General features: G+C 43.0%; 1 protein-coding gene across 2 annotated transcripts in view; it reads left to right on the top strand.

Annotated features, from left to right (window-relative positions):
- CNNM4 (cyclin and CBS domain divalent metal cation transport mediator 4) overlaps window positions 1–20,777 on the top strand; it is a 331,971-nt gene that overhangs the window by 245,790 nt on the left and 65,404 nt on the right. For both annotated transcript variants that reach the window (XR_013602507.1, XM_078666969.1), the window contains exons 4-5: window positions 7,273–7,442; window positions 19,377–19,479. Coding sequence is in view for 1 of the 2 variants with exons in the window: in XM_078666969.1 (XP_078523095.1) it covers window positions 7,273–7,442; window positions 19,377–19,479 (273 nt within the window). In the remaining variant the exon portion in view is untranslated. The remainder of the gene's footprint in view (window positions 1–7,272; window positions 7,443–19,376; window positions 19,480–20,777) is intronic.

The raw sequence follows: 20,777 nt of genomic DNA, 5'->3' as shown, positions 1-20,777 counted from the left end.
GACAGATCAAGTAGGATCAGGATGGCAGATTGTCTCACATCAAGTGAAAGCCTGATGTTGTCGACTATCTCTACCAAGGCAGTTTCGGTACTATGAGAAGCCCGGAAACCTGATTGAGATGGGTCTAACAGGTAGTTACTGTCTAAGTATTTAGAAAATTGATTGTTGATCAGTGATTCCATTACTTTGACAAACCGGGGTAGGAGAGAAATTGGTCTGTAGTTAGAAAGTTGTTTAGGGTCGGCTGTTGTTTTTTTTTAGAATCAGTCTGATTATGGCTTCTTTCCAATAAGAATTTAAGTCAGATTGGGGAGAAGAGCAGGTCCGATTTTAGATAAAATCTGGGAAGAGGCGGGGTCGGTCGGTGAGCCGGATTTTATCCTACTTAGTGTGGCGGATGCTTCTTTCTCTGTAATTGTATTAAATTCTCTAAGGAAGTTAGTGTGCGGGGGGTGGTCACAGCAAGTCTGTTCTGGTGGTGTGTCTGTCGGCTGGGGGAAGAGTTTCTGGATGTCATTTATCTTGTTTACAAAAAAAGATGAGAGGGAGTCGACCCTATCTTTTTTTGTAGTGCTGCCTATCTGTTGTATTTTGTGTATGCCTCCATTTGCGTTCTGCCTTCCTGACGGCGAGTTTATCGCTTTTTAAGTCGGGTTGAAACGGGGACAATTTCTTTGGACATTTTTTTTTTCTTAGGAACAATTATGTCAAGGGTCGTGCTAATGGCTAGCTCGAAACATTTGTCTGCCTTGTTAGCGTCAGCCAGCTCAGAGGGAGAGAGGGGAACAAAGGTTATTGAAAATGATCCTAGGTTTATCTTGTTCCATAACCTACTTAATTAAGGTACTTTTGTGGGGTGTGGTTTAGTCGATATCCCACGTATATGGAACCTTATCACATGGTGGTCAGACCATAGGACAGGAAGTAGTCGATCGATATTTACATAGGGGGCGTTAGTAATTAGTAAGTCTAAGGTATGACCAGCGATATGGGTGGGACCTGCCACCAGTTGCTTTAGGCCTAATGTGTCAAGGCTGGTGATCAGAACAAGTGTATGAGAATCTAATAGGTGTTCAGCATGATAAATAAAATCCCCTAATAGGAGAAAATTATCGGCGGCCAGGACGTACTGCGCGATGGTCTCTATTAGAGTGCTAGAGAACTGGGCTTTGTTGCCAGGGGGCCTGTAGAGAAGAGCACCTTTCCAGGACTCCCTTCTGGAGCTCTCTATTGTGAAGATACAGATTTCGCCCCAATCTGCCTGGACGGCCTCTACGGTGTGTATTTTGGTGTCTGTTCTGAAAGAAATCGCTATCCCCCCACCTTTCTTATCTTACCTATCCAGCCTGGTCAGCTGGTAGTCGTGGGGGAGATCTACTGAAAGGTCAGGTTGTGAGAATTCGTGGAGCCATGTCTCTGTAATAAAAATAAATCAGGTTTCTCAGAGTCCAATAGGGACCACATTTCAAGTGCGTGTTTTGGGAGGGAGCGAGCATTGCAGTAAAGGCCTTTCAGGTGTTTAGGTTCTGGTTTTGCAGGATTACATTTTGAGTGTTTGATGCTACAGTTTACTATTTTGGCTTGCCCGCTGATTGGGGAGTTGTCGTGGGCTGTAAGACCCATTGTAGTTTGGGGGGGATGTTGCCTGGCTCCTGGGAGTATGCTTTGTAAAAGAGTGGAGCACCTGACTAGTGTATTGAAGAATAGCCATCACAGGCTAGTAGTTCGGGGGGAAAAGAAAATACATAATGGGTGAAATGGACAGAGTGGCTGGCGCATGGCAATGGTCAGGCGTGGACGGGCGCAGATGGGCTTGCCCGTCCGCTCGATGCTCTTCCTTTTAACTACAGGAAGAGGGCGGGACAGCAGCAGCAGCATGTGGAGTGCTGACCTGGTGTCAAATGAAGTGAGGGTTAAAATGGTGGTGCCTGTCCCCTCCACGCAAACGGCACTAGCCACAGCGGACCGGAGGGGGGGCACAAAGTATGCAGGTAAGCAGCGCAGGTTAAATATTTTAAAAATATAGTAGCAGACAACCAGCTCTGTCTCCTGTTGTTCTGTCTTCGGTTTCATAATTCACTTTACTTTTTTACTTTTCCTTCTCTGACTACAAAGTGAGAGGAGTTTGCAAACACCAATCCCCGTGTTAAAAAATAAAATAAGCAGCAGTTTGTCGGAATACAGCCTGAGATTTGAGCTTAGTCTTTGAAGCGCTGCAAAATGTACCAAGATAAATACAGAATGTAAAGGCATCTTTATTTATTGCATGGACTTTCACGACCCACCAACAATCGGCTCATGACCTACTAGAATGTTGCAACTGACATGTTTGGGAAACATTGCCGTAGACTCTTCCTAACTGACCTAACTCGGAAAGCTCAAAACTAAAAGTGCAACTACAAGAGCCTGATCAGGACTTTTTATACCTGAATTACCAGCGCTGCATTAGCCAGACACAGGGTTACATTACATTACTTTACAATATTTTTAACACCTTTTTAAAATGTTGGAGCATTCATGCTTTTTCCTCCACCCTCCTTTGGTCTGGCCAGTTCAACTTATAGTATTAGTCAGCGTTTTCAGTAAAAGGACCCACCAACCAATGTTTACTATATGGATGGATGGAAGGAGGAGATCTCATCTTGGTGCATTTAATGACTGTAGGATGTTTAGCATTTGATTAATAACTTCTTCACTTGTGGATAGCTTCAGTACAATCACCCCTCTACTGAGACACCAAATGTCTACTTCCCTTTCCCACTATTTGGCAGATTGCCCTTTGGTCCTTTTCATGTACTGTTCCACCCAAAGCTGCTTCTAACAAGCCATCTCCTTTACCTCAAGCCATCCTGTTGTAGCTTCTTGAACTTCCTAGTCAAATAAGTTCATGATGACTTTGAGGCAAAGTTCAAGGCCTAGTTCTCTTTTCCAGTGGAGCGGCCTGACTTCTGTTGTATTAACGTTAAGTGGGCTTCCAGTGTTCCAAGTACAAGATGTTCCCAACCTATTGCACTAATTGCCTCAGAAACTAACCAAATTCTTCCACATCCTGTTTCACTAGGCCAGGAACTGAATACCAATGTATTTTTCAGAACACCTCAGACTCTTGAACTAAGTGCCATGCTTTTGCTACACAAAACCTTATGTGGAGGTCTACAGTCACATTGAGGGAATACCAAAAAGGGCCCATTAAAACCTTTTTTGTAATCCCTCTAGGGTTCTATATGCATTAGTACAGCAGCCTTTTTACTGCAGACTATATGAAGTTGGAGGTGGCAGTAGCATGTTTTTATCTGGCTATGTATGTTATCATCACACGTGGCTTGCAAGCCTACCCATCATAATCCGTCTGGCATCCACACCCTATAGGGGTCGCTCAGAAGATAAGAGAGCTAGTGCAGGCCTTCAGGTTTATGAAGGGAACCTTCACCTCTCTGAGTGAATTTACTTTGTGGTTGAGCTAAGCATGGCTCTCAACCCGGGACATTAAGTCTCACAAATGGCAGACCTGGAGACAACAGCCATCCAGGACAAGAAGACAGTGGACTATCCCAGGGCTCTACCCCGCCACAGGTTGGTGGTCCTACAGATGACCTGCATCCCTGCCTCATTTGCTGTTCTAAACACATACAATGACATAGTGTTGCCTGCGCCATTTAGGCCCATTCAACCCCAGGGAGTGTATTCCACAGACGACCGAGCAGTTGCCTAAGTAAATGCACATGCAAACTGCTGCACTATTTCCTTACTGAAATATACTTTCAAAATATTCCACTTCTGCACATCCACCTGTTTTCCTGGCCACCAACACGCTTGTATCAAGCATATTGGCAGCCAGGCCCGTTCCTTAAAAGTTATTCAGGCTGTTGCTATGAAAGACTTATTAAATATCTGACTTTCAGTAGGTAAAGTAGAACATCAGCAATTTTTTTAAACTTATTTTGTTGACTTTTAAAACAGTGTACCATCACATACCCTCCTTCCACCACGTGTTCCGTACCCAAATAGCATGGAATATCATACATACTAACTAATGGTGCACGTTTCTGATAATGTTTACGATTGCAACGTTCAACAAGTCGCCCCAAAGTAGGAAAACAGTCCTACCAGATAAAGCGGCCCCCTGTGTTTAGTGTATTAGTGAACCAGAGCTTCTATCCTGTGTGAGTACTTACTGATTATGGACCAGTGTAACCAATTTATGGGATCAAAGTGTCATGTTCCTTCATGACAATCGCTTTTGTAGTAATGCTCTGCATACTTGAGACTTAGCCACTGCAAGCACATGATAACAGACTCTGTAGGGAGGACAAATTAACAGCTTTATAATTGGTGTCATAATGTTTATTGTGTGTGATGATTTGGTCCAGCACCGATCTTACCATTCTAGACAACTATATAGGTTCAGCTATATTCTTTTTTCTATCATTTCCAAGGCTATCTTTGGATTCTGATATTTGATATTTGATATTTATTTATTTATATAGCGCTGAATCACCCATGAGGGTATCTCGGCGCTTCGGACGGAGAAACAACCTAAATCAGGAAGAGGATATTATTTTATTAGTTTTAGAAAAGGTGAGTTTTTAACATTTTTCTAAATTGAGACAAATTTTGTCCCAGACGTAGCGCAGAAGGCAAACCATTCCAAAATCTTGGAGCCAGGTAGGAAAAAGATTTGCCACCACTACGCGCTTTTTTTATTCTAGGAACAGCTAGCAAATGCTCCTTGCTGGACCTGAGATTGCGTGTGACTGAATAGGGAGAAAGTTTGTTAGAGAGATACTTGGGGCCCTTGCCATTGCAGGCCTTATAAATGATGCAGCCTATTTTCAATTTTACCCTTTTCTTTAAGGGAAGCCAATGAAGCTGTTTAAGAAGAGGCCCAGAGGATGTTCTAGATGGGATATTGCTTATAAGTCGAGCAGCGGTATTCTGCACCACTTGAAGTTCATTAATGGCACTCTCATTGGCCGAAAACAATAGAGCATTGCAATAATCCAATCTGCTCAATATCAGGGCCTGAATTAGGGTTTTTTTGGTAGAAGAGGGCAAGAGAGGAAAAATCCTCCTCAAAAGGCCCAGGATAAAGTAGCAGGAACCTGCAATGACGTTAGCATGAGTATTATGTGTAAGCCTATGGTCAATCCTGACACCCAGATTTTTAACCACCTCTTTAGGAGTGGGGGCATTCCCCAACTCTTCTGGCCACCAGGTAGGTGACCAAAGGGTGGTAGCTCCTCCAAACAACATGATCTCCGATTTATCTCCATTAAGTTGTAAATAGTTATTACGCATCCAGGCAGTGATAGTTTTCATGCCCTCAGCAGTGCAGTCTTCCAAAGCTTCCCTTATAGGATCTGAAGATGGACGAAACTGCATCCTCAGTCTGTAAATCTCTCCATCCACCATAGAACATAACACCTTGCCTATATGGAACTTCTCAACCCCGCCCTACCCATTCTGTCCATTCATCTATTTTTTAGCCTTAGTTGTCTAGGCATCTGATTAAAATGTTAAAATGCTCTGTAAATTCCACATACTTTATAGCTTCATATTTTATCCTCAGGCCAGCTATGTCCCATAACACAAAATGGATTATTTCCTACCGTCAATTTAGCTTTCCAGTTGAGTCCTCATTTGGCTTTTTTGTTAATGTGAATCCATACCTCTGGTCTCACGACCATTGGGTGCCTAACCAGTCTGTCAAATAGGTTTTTTTTCTTTCAGAATTAGCTCATATGATACTGGTTTTCACGTACAGCAGTTCCAAATACATTTGCTTATGTAAAATGCTCTGGCAGGCCAGGGCCTGGTTTGTGCTATATAAAGCCAAAAAAAAGTAAAATCAATAAATAGTCTCCTTGAATAATTTGGTTGTACAGGTCCCTATCCCTTAACTACTTTTTGTTTACCTTTTAATACATACATGTTATCGAATGAAGGGCATTTCCTGTATTATATCTCAATAGCATATTTTGGGTCCATTTTCGTTCTCAATTAAGCATCAGACGTTGATGAAAACTCCCTCCCGCTCCTCAGAAATGGCAAGAGCGAATCTCTTTTCATGTGCCACTGTTAGTCCGCCAATTCCAAACCCCACCACAGTGGTTATTCTACTTTGATCCATAGTATTGCATGCTTAAAAAGATCCACTACTTGGTTTGTTTGTGTCTGTCTCTCCCGCCCTCTCTTTTTGTTTTTCAGTCTTGGACAGGGCTTTAGGTCTTTATTTTTAAGAGGCGTGACGTATGCTGTGCAAAGGTGATGTGGTATAGATGTTTTATTGGTATGGGCTTGGGACATCCGTAAATTTTTTCATACAAGTTCCTTTTGTATATAATTATTATCCATATAAAAAGGCTCAGTCTGTGCTCTTTCTTTAAAGTGGTGTTAACTCTTTGATTATCTTGAGTGGGCGCCAGCTCATGAGTTTAATGCCATGAATATGGGGCAGACGTGGTGATGTGGTGTAAACGTCTTAGCATCCAAAGTAGTTTATTGTTGATATTGCTTTTCCTAGAGGAGTTGGTTGAATTCCTTCTCTGTTCACTTATTGTGTTTCACACATATATGCCCATTAAGACTCCACCACCTTTTCTGCTGAAAGTAGTTTCTCCTTTTCATGCAAATCTATCATTGTATCTAGTTTTTCAGTGCCAGTTGAACAGCCTCCAATGTATTGGTGCAAAATAAACTGTGTGCCACCACATATCTAGGACTAAAGAATTAAGAGTGCTGCACCATCCGTGAAGCACAAAGCTGGTTGTAAGCAAGATGTCTGTAGATGAGTGCTATTTGCTTTAAAACCTGATATCAATCATCCAGTAAGTCATTTTGAAGGGGATGGGTCTGCTAAAGATAATGGTGATTTACAACTGTATTCTTGAGTAGCAATGCTGTTCGTTGCTGAAGACAGCACAGCTGTCTCATGGCAGTCAGCAGAAAGTTTGCAAATGATAGAATTTGGATACAGGTTTGCAATTGGATGTCCAAGCTGGTCAGTTGCTACTTAAAACCGTTGGAGTGACGGATCAATTCTCCATGCTCGTCGAATGGCCCTTGCTTTGTTCACGCCTTTGAATTTGCTGATGCAGATCTGAATATGATGTTGTCGTGCGTGGTTCCTCTTTGGTGAGTATATAGATGAACTTTCCTGAGAATTACAGATTGGCCAATCGTTTCCTTGAAAGCTATGTTTCTTCGTGTGTGAGTGCGTGTCCTGTGTTTTCTGGTGACTAATATGACATGCCTTTTCTTTTGTCTTCTCAGAGGTGAACCTCTTTACACCTACACTCATCTCCGAGAAGATCCTGCTGCGGATCCTCAAACACCCAGATGTTATTCAGGACATCAAGTATGACGAGGAGAACAAGAAGGCCCCTCATCACTCCCTGTACCACAGGAACAAGCCAGCTGACTACTTTATTTTGATCCTGCAGGTATGCCACCCTGGGGAGGTGTGCTGTGTGGAGATGGTGTACTAGGTGGAAAAAGGACATGGAACAATGATGTTTCTGCCCAGAAACGTCGAGGGGGTGGCATAGAGAAGATGTTGTGTCTGCTTGGAGTAGATGATATTATATCCGCATGGGAGATGGGCCTTGGGGTCTGTAGGGTATCAGCCTAAGGTTTGGGGTAACAGAAGGGATTTATGATCCCAGTTGGATGAGAGCCTGCACGTTTGACGTGCAATCAATATCAAGTAGTCTTTCATTATAGATTAGACGACTAGGGAGTAAATAATGTGATTGAGGACTGAGTAACTACTTGAGGAGGTTAGTGTGGTGGGGACAGTAGTGATGTTTAGAATCCATGATGGAGATGATGTGCACAGATTTTTGAAAATACATATTTTATATATTCACATGCTGCAATTAACCCTATCAGCTATAGTGTATTTTTGGAGAAAACAATCCACTTTGTAGGGGTGGACTTCACAGCTGTGTCTGATGTAGAAGCTTAACATGCTCTCAAGTGTCTCCACAAAGCGTTGTTTTTTTGCTGTGGGCCTCCTTAGCCTAAGGTGCCCATGTTAATCAGAGGAATTCAGATGTACATAGGACCTTAAAACAAATCTAAACTCAGGCAGTTGTTCTACATTGACTCAGCTCTACGTAGCTGGGAAGTGCCTTACAAAGAACATGTTATTGTAGTAGGAACATCTCTTACATGTACTGATTAACCTAGAACACAGTGGCATGCAGGGTATACCTGAGAGCTGTTGAAAGAAACCAAAATGTTGTTAGCAGGCACATATGAAAATGTAATTCAATAGTACTAGTCTTGCAGTAATGTTTCTTTTATATTGCAGATAAAGGAAGTAACTTATTGTCCAACAGTGGCAAAGATCTTTTTAGGTGGCAAAGCTGCTATAAAAACACAGGTCTCCAGATGTTAAGGTTGTGTACTGAGCCATCAGTTGACTTCTTTGAAAAATTAAACCAAAATGACAGCAGTTGAATTGGAGGAAGTGTTTTGTTCACCGTCATACTAGTCAAATGGTCCTTTAAAAAAAATCACTCGCACTTCTTGTATGATTGAGGGAAAAATACAAAGATAGAATTTGCGAAAATGTTTGCAGTACAACATTTCATCATGTCAATAAGTCCTTTAAGTCATGCACAAACCTCTTGAAAAGATCTCTGTTAATCAAAACGACAAGTGGTTGATTTGATCATGTTTCCTTGGGCAAGCGACAAGGCTGAGGACACCTAAATTGATGTATTTGAAGTTCCTGTAAGTGACTGACATTACCCAGTGGAAAGAGCGCAGCACATCTGGTGACTTCCTATAAGTGGAAAGGGCTAGAAACGTAAATATTTGTGCACCATGTGTCTGTGAACGTCTCTAAAAGGCAGCCGGCCTACCCTTAAAAAGATCTTTGTCTATGCCATCTACTGTGTCTTTTTTGGATGATTCTGCTTTAGGTTTCACTTGCTGCAAATTTGGACAAATCTTCAATCACAGAAAAATCTAGGACTAACACAAAAACACACAAAATCCAAAAATCCTGATCAGTAGACTGCAGGTGGTTTTAAATGATGCTGCACGTCTTATTTTTAAACTCCCAAGACGATCCCATGCCTCTCCACTGTTGCAGAGCCTCCACTGGCTGCCTATTGGACAAAGGTCTGTTTTTAAAAGCCTGTGTATAGCCCATAAGGCAATCTATGGGCAAGCACCCGTTTACATAAAGGAACGGTTGGAGATATATAATCCGTAACGGAGACTAAGGTCCTCAGATGCACAGCTGTTGGTATGCCCCCGGTTTAAGCTGGCCACAAAAGGGGGGAGATCTTTCTCTGCTCTGATCCCAAAAATTTGGAATAAACTACCTGAAACCCTCCGTAAAGAAGGTAATCTCCTCCGTTTCAGAAAAACCCTAAAAACTTTTCTGTTCAGGGATATGCTGAGTTCGGCCTAAATATGATGTTGCTTTTTTTCTCTGACAATCATGTAATTGTTGCCTTTCGGTCATAAGCGCCTTGAGACCTGCCGGTGAGTTGGTGCTATAAAAGCCGGAATTAACAATAACAATAACAATAACAAAATCTTTGACTCTGAGGAAAAGCAAGTAACCATATACATTGATAATCCACTGTTTCTGAGGAAAAGGCAACGGCCAGCCACCCCGTTATTGTCATCTACAACGCGCTGAAAAATACTCCGCCAACAATTGCTTTTCCATCAAAACCTGAACACGAATGAGACTTATAGGCAAAGACACAGAAATTCGATCCATAAAGAATGGAAGAATGCCTTGGCTGGCACCATTTTCTTGCAGGAAAATCAGTGATTACTCAGAGAGTACAAGGGTGTGGAAATGCAGGAAGCATTGTGTGGTGTGACCTATTTACAATCAAGAATAAGGGGGAAGGTAAGCACATTGTAGATGGTCCCTAAAACCTCAATTTGATCTACACACTATGGGACAAATAGATGCTGCAATCCACATACAAGGAAAAGACAGCCTGGTTTCTGACCTATCCACCAGACAACTTTGCAGTTCACATTTTTTTTTCTATCGAAGGGCAGCGCAAATTTACATTGTCTGCTAGCTGCAGTTACATCATGCTGCTGTCTTCACAACAGCTTAGCCCAAAAAGGAGATTTCAGAACACTATAACGGCTGTTTATAGCATAAAATGGTGCCTCTTGAGAAAGTGAGACAAATGACCTCAGGTGATTGCGGCCAGTTTTTAGTGGCATGTCGAATAAAATGTTACTACCTTGGAGAAACCAACGGTGGGCACATTTTACCAACGTGTGATAGTTTCCTTACAAAATATGCTGTTACATGACATGTCGATATGCCAAATGGAGCTCGAGGCGCACTTTCTTGCACCATTTCTGTCATGGCAAAAATGCGAAAGTAGATGTGCAGTTGGAACAAGCAGTTTTACAACACCTACTTAGAATTTCCTCCACCTTCATTCCTCTACTCTGTGGGATACATCTTGCCCAGCAATGTACAGCTTGCATGTTATTCTAATAAATGCATGCCCCAAAAAATGTCACTTGGCTGTAGTAGTAGTTTGACAGCTCTATGCCTGTTTTAGATACATGTGACCCGTCCAAACTCCACTGGAGGTCGAAGATGATCTCAGTTTTCTGTATCCTTGCTGTTAAAGCTTCACGGAAGCCCTTGAAAGTGTGAGTCTTTCTAAAGCACCACTAGTCTCTTCATTGGACCTCAACATTGCACCTCAACATTGCTCTTTATGTCACACAGGGGGATGTCATTTGAGCCATTACAATCTTGCAAACTTCAGTTCCTTCTGTGGAAGATGGCCTTTATTAATGCAATCACTTCTGTCTGTAGTGTTAGTGAACTGCACATCCTAACGGAAGACGAGCCATGTATTCAAGTGCTAAAAGATTGCGGTGTCCCTAGAATATAGACTCTCGTTTTCTGCCTATTGTCATCTCCAAGTTCACAAACTATTCAGCTGACAATTTGTTTTCTCCTAACGTCAGTCAGTTGCAAAAAACCTTGCACCTGCAAGAAGTTAAGAGTCCTTACAACTGCATGGACTGTCACAAAGCCTTTAGAAAGAGCAAGCAGTTCTTTGTAGATTTTGGCCTACCTCGCCTTGAAAAACTAGGTTCCAAAGTAGGCCTTGCTAGATAGATTATTAGATGTATTCAAGTTTACCATGCCATAGCTAAACACACATTACACTCTGGCCTATTGCACATTACACAATGAAAAAGGGGAGCCGCTATGGGTTTCCCATGCAATATTTCACATTTACACAAATGTAAAAATGCAAATGGCCTGGCAGCCACACAATCACAAACCATTACTGTGTGGGCATTCATTCTGACAAGAGGCGCAAGTTTGGCATACTGTATTTAAAACTTTATTCTAAATGTCATACGCTGCTTACTGCAAGGCACCGCATTAGGGAAAGAGGTACTACTTTGTATTAGCCTATGCAGAGCATGTGCTCTTTGTTTAAACATCTAGGGCTATGCCCAAATCACCCTACAACACCTGGGCTGCGAACATTCAAAACACAAACATGGTATCCTGTAGGGATCAATCGCATAATAAACTTTAGCAACAGTGAAATATTCAATTTGACGCGGGGTTGATGGAATTATTCCAAACAAGCTGTTTCTTCACTTTTAAACTGTTAGTCTTCGTAGTGTTTCCACTTCGTAAACAAATCCTTGGAGCTCAGTTAAAAAATACACAAGTATTTTATCAAACCCATCCCCACTAACCCAATCAAAACAAACGCACTAAATTAAAACTAAAAGTGTTTGACTTTGTCTCCTTTCTTCCTTATAATCAATCAAGCACGTAGTTGCACCATTTACTCATTATGCAATCCACTTAGAGGTAGCCTTTACAAAAAACATATTTTTGGGCAATGATGCCCTCTCTTTGTTTTAGAGTCCTTAGTGGTGATGGGTTTGATCAAATATTTGTTCATTCTGATGAGCATTTGATCTACAAGCTGCAAACTAATTAATACAGGTAATACCTGTTTCCTTTTTCCTAAAAAATATTCTTCATTCCAGCAGGTCCATATGTAGAGGGGCCACACAGATTAGTTTCTAGCAGGGCTAGGCAATCTGATTTTTGGGTTTATGTAAGAAATCCTCATTTGCAAGAACACCTACATTCTATGTACTCTACATATTTGGAGTCAAATAAAATGGCCTCTCTGCATCTTTCTCTGCAGAAAACTGCAATTTAGTGGAATCACCCGCAAAGCGTCTAAGGGCAGTTTGACTGGGAACGAAATATGATGTTGCTGTTTCCTCTCTGCTCCCCCAATCTGTTCCATATCTAACTCATGGGGTTTACGATCTTTAATGGGGCACTGATCCAGACCCTGAGTGCCCCATAAATGGATTTGAATTATGGAAGGACATAAATGGATCTGAGTTGATTTGCATCATTCGGACAGTGAGACTACTGCAGAAGAGTTAGGTAGCAGATACCGAGAAGGCCAGTTCATAGAAGATTCTAAGCCAGCATTCTGAAGCAATAGGTCCTGCATTTCAAGCTAGTGCAAGAAGCAGATTCGCATGCTTTCACAGATTGCTCATGGACATTTCTACATATGTTAGAGAAATCTAGCTGCAGATTCCTTACTTTAGACCCTCCCCCAGGCACGAGACTGGATCTGGAAACTTTTCCTACACATCACGTCTGTGCATCTGAAGAGGGCAAGTGCTACCCCAAATTGATGTCATCACTTGATGTGACATCGACAGAGCTCATATTACCCCCTCTCCGACGTGCTATGTCAGTTTCTTCTTTTCCGCACTTGCAACGCGGATCCAGAGCGGTTAGGGGGCTGTTTTTCAGCTCATCTCCACATTTTGTGTGAGAAACAAACAGTGTTCTTTTTTACGATGCGTTCAGGGTTTAAACCCTGTGGATCTTGTGACAGACGGATGTGGATCACAGATCCTCATAACATCTGTTTATGGTGCCTGGGAGACTACCATGACTTGGAGTGTGGTTCCTGTCAGTGTCTTTGGCCGAAGGTCTTGAGAGAGCATCAAATGAAACTTCTGGCGGCTTGACTATCTGAGGCACTGCGTCTTCGTCAGTCCTCGTCTAAGTCCAGAGACCAGTCAAGGGGCCGTTAGGGTGGGGAGACGTCAAGGGAGGCTCCAAACCAGCAACGGTCGAAACGTAAGTTAATTTCTGACTCTGTCTCCCAACCTTCATTTGTGGAGCATTCTCCGGGAATACACCCTGTGCGTCCCTAAATATCCTGGATCTGGGGTAATTCCAGCCCAAATGCGGAAATGTTATGTTTCCCTGCTTAAAGTCTTTAGGCATGAATTTCCCTCTGGCGCTATTTTATGCCCCAAGGAGATGCCTCGACTGGATCTTCACCGGCGGGTTTGCCCTCGGTGCCAGTCGGGCCCTCTGAATCCGTTATCAGATTTGAGACAGTGCCAGTGCACAGTCCTTTGTGGTCTTCACCTTTGGTGTCAGAGTCAGGTGAGTTAATGAGGTTGTTGGCGCAGATCGGCACCACACCAATTACTCTTTCTGACGTCGACACATCGCCGCACCGGTGCCGAGCGGCGTCTGCTGGAGCACCGATGGAGCTGTCCGTTTAAAGCAACTCTCCATCTGCCCCTGTACAGCCTGTTTCTGCTGTTCCTACGGGAATACATAGTTTGACAGGCAAAGGGGAGAATATAGGGTGTCAAAACCCTTTGAGCAATATCGTCCAGCCTCCCTTGGAGGAAAATTGGCGGACTGACTTGGGTGAGGCTAGTGGACTTCAGTCCTCCCCAATTTCAGATTTACTTTCTCCAATTGGTTTGGCAGCTGAGCTGATTTCCTCTTATGCTGATGTATTAAAGAGGGCAGCTATTGTCTTGGATTGCCAGCATCCCTCAGTGGAATTGTCCACATACCCCTTAGTGGATGTTCTTCACCGGGGTAAAACGGGAGTGGAGCCCTTACTTCCTTATAATGAGTTTCTCCATGACATATTGTTAGGGCCTTGGGCACGGCCGGCCACGGGAATACCTCTGGACCAGGCTATATCGCATTGCCCCGCCCCTGGGGACCCTGTTTGTCTCTTAAAACATCCCTCCACAAAATGTCTGGTTGTGCAAGTAACTACAGCCTCTGTGGACCCAAATGTCCTCCTTCTGGTTCCACCAAGCACTGAGGCTGGAAAGTTGTGGGAGAACTATTTTCATTCTGTTAGTGCAGCTTTATGATCTTTGAATACTACATGTATTCTCTGTAGTTTTTCCCATGTGTTTTGGGACAAAATGGAGAGTTTGCTGCCTTCTCTTCCAGAGGAAGCCATTAGTGAAATGCTACAGTTGGTGCATGATGGCCAAGAGGTGGCAAAATTCACCATAAAAGGGGGTATGGACACCACTGAATCCATGGGTAAAGCTATGGCTCACTCAGTTTCACGGTGCAGACATGCTTGACTGCATCAGTCTGGGTTTTCAGAGCCTGTACAGAAAAGACGGATAGATATGCTGTTTGATGGGGTACATGTATTTGGTGTACATGCTGATTCGGCTGTGTGGCGATTTCTGGCTGTACAGTGTCATAAAGACACTTAGACATGTCTTTGAAGGCTCTGCTTGATTTCTTTCTTGCTTGCTTGTGTAAGAGTAAGTGTTTATAAATCACTTAGTTGCAATATATTCATCTAGTTGCAACTAGTTTGTTTCTGCCTACTGCTGGAGTTTATGGTTGTTTACTTAACCTTACAATTCTTTCAATTTTTTTTTTACCTGACCCTTACTCAGTGATATTATGATTATAGTAGTGCATTTATTCAGCAGAATTCTTTACAGTACAGTTGTATTCTTTATAGTATATTGCACGATACGCGGCTTCCAGGATTACTATTTACTGCTTGGCGCAAACATCGCACCTCTCTCCTTCACCTCTGTTGTTGACCGTTTTTCACCTGTTTATTTGTGTCTGGTTTTTGATTGATACCCGTTATGCAGGTCATGCAGTTAACCCCTTCGCTGCGGGGGTTATTTTCCCGCTGTGCTGGGGGGAGGGGGGCGCGCACGGCGCCCGCATGCTCATGACGAGCTGAGCTCGTCATGAGGCACGGCGCTCCTGTGCTCATGACGAGCTCAGCTCGTCACAGGTGCATTACCTCCCGTGGAACGCTCAGCACAGCAGGGGAATTATCCCCGCATGCGAGCGTTTCATGGCTCATGACGAGCTGAGCTCATTATGAGCACCGGAGCGCCGTGGCTCATGACGAGCTCAGCTCGTCATGAGCATGGAAGAGGTTAACTTTGCCCTGCAGAAGAGCTCAAGAGTTGATGCCTTTGTGGGACGTTCCATACTCTATTTGGAGTACCTTTTATATGACATGTAAGCATTTCTGTATGTATGTATGCTGAGTTGGGATTCTCAGCTTTTGGACCATTGGACCCACTTTAGGGATACAGAGTTCCACCCTCTGTCTTGGGTTATTTCTCTGAGGCACGATATCATATATTCGTGAAGTTTGATACCTCTTGTTCAGTACTTGGATATTTGTGCTTCCATGAGAGTCTCAGTGTATGTGATCATTGTTGATCACAAAATTGTCATCTTATCATCCCTACAACTATGTGTTTTGCTCTTCAGGTTCAGTTCTACTGAAGGTCAATTCCCTCAAATGGGGTACCTTTCTTCTCATTGAAGGTATTTCTACACATGGCCATGAGGGGACTAGATGTTTGCCTCATGACTACTATTTTTTTTTTCATAACAGATTTTATTAATAGATTGCACACATGGCGCAGCCCTCCGCAATCCGGAGAGAACTGCAAATCAAGTACACAACATCAGATGATTGGCAATCCATATAGCATTTGGAGCAGCTAATAACAACGGCCCACACTACTTCCCCCCTCCCCTTATCCCCCCGTACCCTCAACTACCCCCTCCCGGATCCCTCCCTCCCTCGCTGCACGATATCATCTCACACTTTAAGAGTATTCTCCAATGTGACGCTGTACACCTATCAATCATCCTAGCTCTCTCATACCGTCACCGGGCAATCGTCCCGCTCTACTGGTGGATCTATCCATAGGCCCCTGTAATCCGCCCACTGCTTCCATATCTTATAGTGTTTCATTGGGCAGCCCGGGCCTCAAAGATTGGACGTTCCAACCCCATACAGAAGTCTAGATGACTTCTATTTTTGCAGATAGCTTTTATTCTTCTCTTACAGGATCGTTGCTCTTCTAGGAGACAACTTTCTTCATCATTTACTTAACACTAGGTTGTAGTTAGGTTTGCCCTTTATGAGTGTGGTCCCTTTATAACATATACATATTGATGTTTATTTTATGGATCACTCTGATTCTTTTATTATAGAATTAAGTTTCCGTATGATGGACTTTTTCTAGCTCATCTGTAGATGGTTCTCTGTTCATATTGTAAGATCACATACAAACCCTTGGGATTTGCTAAACTTCAAGGTTTCTTTTTAATACTCTTATCTTATTCAACATTATACTCTATTGCTTGCTGATGCTTTCTCTGGCAATTATCTTTACCCTAATGTTTTGGGATGGCTGTTGCTTTCCTACATGGCATGCATGATGCCACTGTGGTTTCCATACTATTATGTCAACTTTGTCTCATTGTTCTGCTTTACCTTATTTATATGTGAGATATTATTCTCTTGTCTATACATAGGTGGTTATTTTTATTTCTCCTATGGCAGCGTATTTCTTGGAAATATCCTAATGGCCATTGCATTATCTCGCTAAGTATATGACTGCTTCTGTGCCACTAGTTGCTATTTTTGAGTCTAGCTGCTTAGTGCACTATACATCCACTGTAGGGGCTGTTGTTTAACTCTATGTTCACAGGCTCACATCTCGGTGACAGCCTTTCATCATTCTGGGGTCGGTTACTAGTGCCATTGAGTTAAGTGACAATAAATATCTTTTATACAACGGCACAGATACCCTTGTGGTGAACTTGTGCTTTACAAATGCGCAATATATGTGTCTGTTAACTTCAACTTTTTTTATAGAGCTTTCTTTATTCTTTCTCTTGGGTAATGGACCTCTCTCACTGTTTCAGGGCTGGTCTGGTCCAGCTAGATTCTATATGGCACATAGATTTTCCTCCGTGGCATCACCTGCTGTCCTGTGTCCTTCAAGTATCAGACATGCTGTTCGAATCCGTATATGCGCAACAATCGCTTGATATTATAGAGTTATTTGGCAGATTGTCCTACTGTCATGGGTAAATTTATTCTCATACCTTCTGTGTCTTTATGACCTTTCTTACTCTGGCCTCTTCCACAGTACTTATGCGGTGAGCGTGTATGGGTTCAGATCCCCTTAAGGGTGCAAGTAGTTTTATATTCATCTTGTTGGTTGGCTTCTACCTTAATTGTCATGCTAACATGGATATTTTTATTCCCATGCTTTTCAATGTCTTATTACTTTACTTATCTGTGGTTCTTCTACAGGGTTTTAGCTCATTTTAGTACACTGTTTCAATAGGCAGTTTCTATATATGGATCCAAGTTTTGAGTGGGGAAAATAGTCACGGAAGAAACTGACGTCAGTGCTTCACGTGATGAAGTCGATGCGGAGTTGCGCGGCGACCTCTTCTGATGCGCTGACGTGCTGTGGGGAAAAAAGTTCCGGATCCTATCTCGCACCTGGGGAAGGATTCTAACGTCACGAATCTGCAGCTAGATCCTGTCTCTACCAGAAAATGCATTACCAAAGGTAAGTAACTCGTTCTTCTGTATCCTTGATTAGAACCTGGGACATCTGCAGGACTCCCCAGTGACAAGCAGCATTCATAGTGTCACTACAGAGCAAGTACCTAAATCCTTACAAGTCAAGCCATTACCTTTCAGATGTTTTTGTCTGCTGTGAAATGTAATTCCTTGGACTTAAATAGAAGGGGGGGGGGGCAGTTGATTAGACTTCGAAGTACCATGGTGGTGAGGCTTATATTGTCCAGTTGTGAGCGCAATCCCCTACCCCCACTACAGAGTTGTAACCTAACTTTCAATAAACGAAGGCACTGCTGGAAAATATCTGTATTTCCACCTTTGTGAGATACATTTTCTTCTGTTCATAAAATGATTAAATATTGAGAGTTCTCTGAATGTGTGGGAGACAACAGATCTGCCGGCTGCAGATTAACTTTAGGTCACCCTGGGCTTTGTTGTAGCCTTTCGCAATATAGCTAGGTTGTGGGGAGCGTCATCCCCTCCGACATTGAGGGAATGGAAGACCGATATGGATTGGTGTTTGTAGGCTGAGAGACTGGTCTATGAAAGTAGAGGTTGTCCACATAAAAGGACGAAAGTCTGAGGAAAGTGGAATGAGAGTGGAGGGATGTTGCGCGCACCTGTCACTAGAATCGATCCTAGCGAATTGGTATGAGAGCGACAATATGGAAGGTCCAGCTACAGAACTGGAACCGCAGCCACCAAATGCCTGGGTCCTTACAAGGTGAATATGGTACTCCTCTGAGAAACTGTGTTTTACTACCATGTGTACTGAGAGGAGCTGCCATGAGTGTATTGTTTTTAATCGCAATAAAAAGAATTTTAAAAAAAGGGAATTCTTTAATCACAATGAGCTGATGCCACTGGTCTGCTGAGAAATACTCGATCTACGAGGAGTCCTGTGGATATTTTGAGGCAGTAGATCATTGTCTACTTCAGATATGATTATTGAAGGCTTCGAACCATATATATATATATATTAAGATGCTTGAGAGTGTATTCCACTTATTACCAGTGTTGGGGGGATGGGTGTCATTACTCAATCAAGTCTTCCCCTCTTGTGAATCATGGTCCCTCTCCTCACTCTACAACGGTCACACATAGCATGTTACTCATATGTTCTATGAACTACATAGTGTATATATACACACACAATCAGCAGAAGCTATAAACAACTGAACAGTCACAGTACCAGCAGCAGAGCACGACACGCATTAATTCATCTTGCCCAGCAGTCGTGCAGTGCACACATGGTCCAAAATAGGCAGGAGCACCCCCAATAGCAGCTGTGCAAGACAAAAGCTGAGTCTCACATTGTATACCATGGCTATCAGCCGTGCAAATGCTAAATGCATGCACATGCACACAGTACACAATTTGCAAGAGTAGTTATACTTGCACCATCATGTCAAGCAGCTGTGTCAGCTTCACACACACTCGCTCTCTCGCACACTCATACTATACAGCACAGATAGATACTATTCCTCTTTTTCTTCCATGTTTTGTAATTTGATGATTGTGCAGTAAAACCTACAGTTTGTGATATTGGTTCATGCCGGAAGTCCACTGCATTGCTTTTGCGCCCCACAGAAAGAGCACATTAATCCTTTCTCTTGTATCTTTGTGCTTCTGTCCTTCTAGGGCAAGGTGGAGGTGGAAGCCGGGAAGGAGAACATGAAGTTTGAGACCGGCCCTTTCTCCTACTATGGAGTGATGGCACTAAACAGTGGACCGCCTTGCACAGGTAAGGTACAGCTCAATGTTGAGTCTGGAAGTCATTGTGCTGTATATGCTGCCATTCCTCCTTGCCCAAGAAACATCTCCTGACCTCCATCTTGTAGTGTGCGTCACACCTGGTCTGAGGGAGCAAAGCTCAGGGTGTTTGCTGATTCATTAAATCCTTGGAAGCTCTTTAGGTTGTTGTTGGGATTGTTGCTTAGTTCTGTCTGTATCAGGTTAGTATAAGCACATGTGACAAGGACACCGCACAACAATATAGTTTTCTTTCACTTGATTTATAGATTAAGGGCTTGCCATATAGTAGCCAACAGTGCAGCTGGAATATGGAGCACGAAGGCATGTCCAGCATTTGTCTGCTTTAAGTGTGCATTGAAAAGCTCAAGGCTTCTGCTACCAGCTGTGACTCTTTCCCTTATAATTTCTTCAAAATGATCCTTTTGATCTGCGATGAGTGTTACATTTCTTGCTGTGGAGCCAAAGCACATTGGTCACAGATCTAGCTACCCCGGTTGTTCAAACTATTTGGTTAACTTTTATCTCCCTGCACTTCCATTCCCTTTCGTGCAAAAGGTGTTAACATTTGTCTACGGGTTAATCCCCGCTAATAGACGGTGTATAAAGAAAAAAGTGGACCATTTTCTGCTGATTTACCTCTTGATTTCTTGTCACATAGCAAGGTGAAGCAGGCGACACTGAGGCAGAGTTTTCAGCAAATAAAACATTTTCTCTGTTACTTCATTTACTGTGAGATGGGTAGGTTTTCTGGGCTAACAAAGTAAACGCAAGGAGAAGATGGACCAAACGCTGAAACTTTTTTTGACACTCACCCCCAGTCAGAGATCTGGGTTGAATCCATCATCGTTCTTTAGCTCACTTCGCCAACCCAGTTCAGACCCAGCTATATGCCAATCAGTCTTGACCCTATGCCTCAACAGTCCAGACCAAACTGCCAAGCCAGGTCTTCCCTGGACCGGAAACAAGCATCCTGGGACCAGTTTCAGGGTAACACCAGGTTTTCTGGGCTGCTTGTTCTTATGTGGCAGGGGTAGCAAAGGTGCCTTTAAGTGATGTGTTTTTTGTGGTGGGTAGGGAGCTTTGCATCAGTGGGTTGTTTTGGCTTGAGTAGGTTGTCTGGTAACAGTGGGTTCATCTGGTTCATGCCTTTGAGTAGGTGGATAGTGTAAGTTAGTTGGTGTAAGGACATATTGTTCACATGAGCATTAGGTATACGAGTCACGCGGGGAAATAGGTGGCTAAGTACTTAGTTGATTCAAGTGATTGAGTTGGCCGATAATGTCATTT

The sequence above is a fragment of the Lissotriton helveticus genome, chromosome 11 (genome assembly GCF_964261635.1).
Source record: "Lissotriton helveticus chromosome 11, aLisHel1.1, whole genome shotgun sequence".
In the NCBI taxonomy this organism is placed as follows: Eukaryota; Metazoa; Chordata; class Amphibia; order Caudata; family Salamandridae; genus Lissotriton; species Lissotriton helveticus.
The sequence above is the reverse complement of the archived record's forward strand: the minus strand, read 5'-3'. Positions and strand labels throughout refer to the sequence as shown.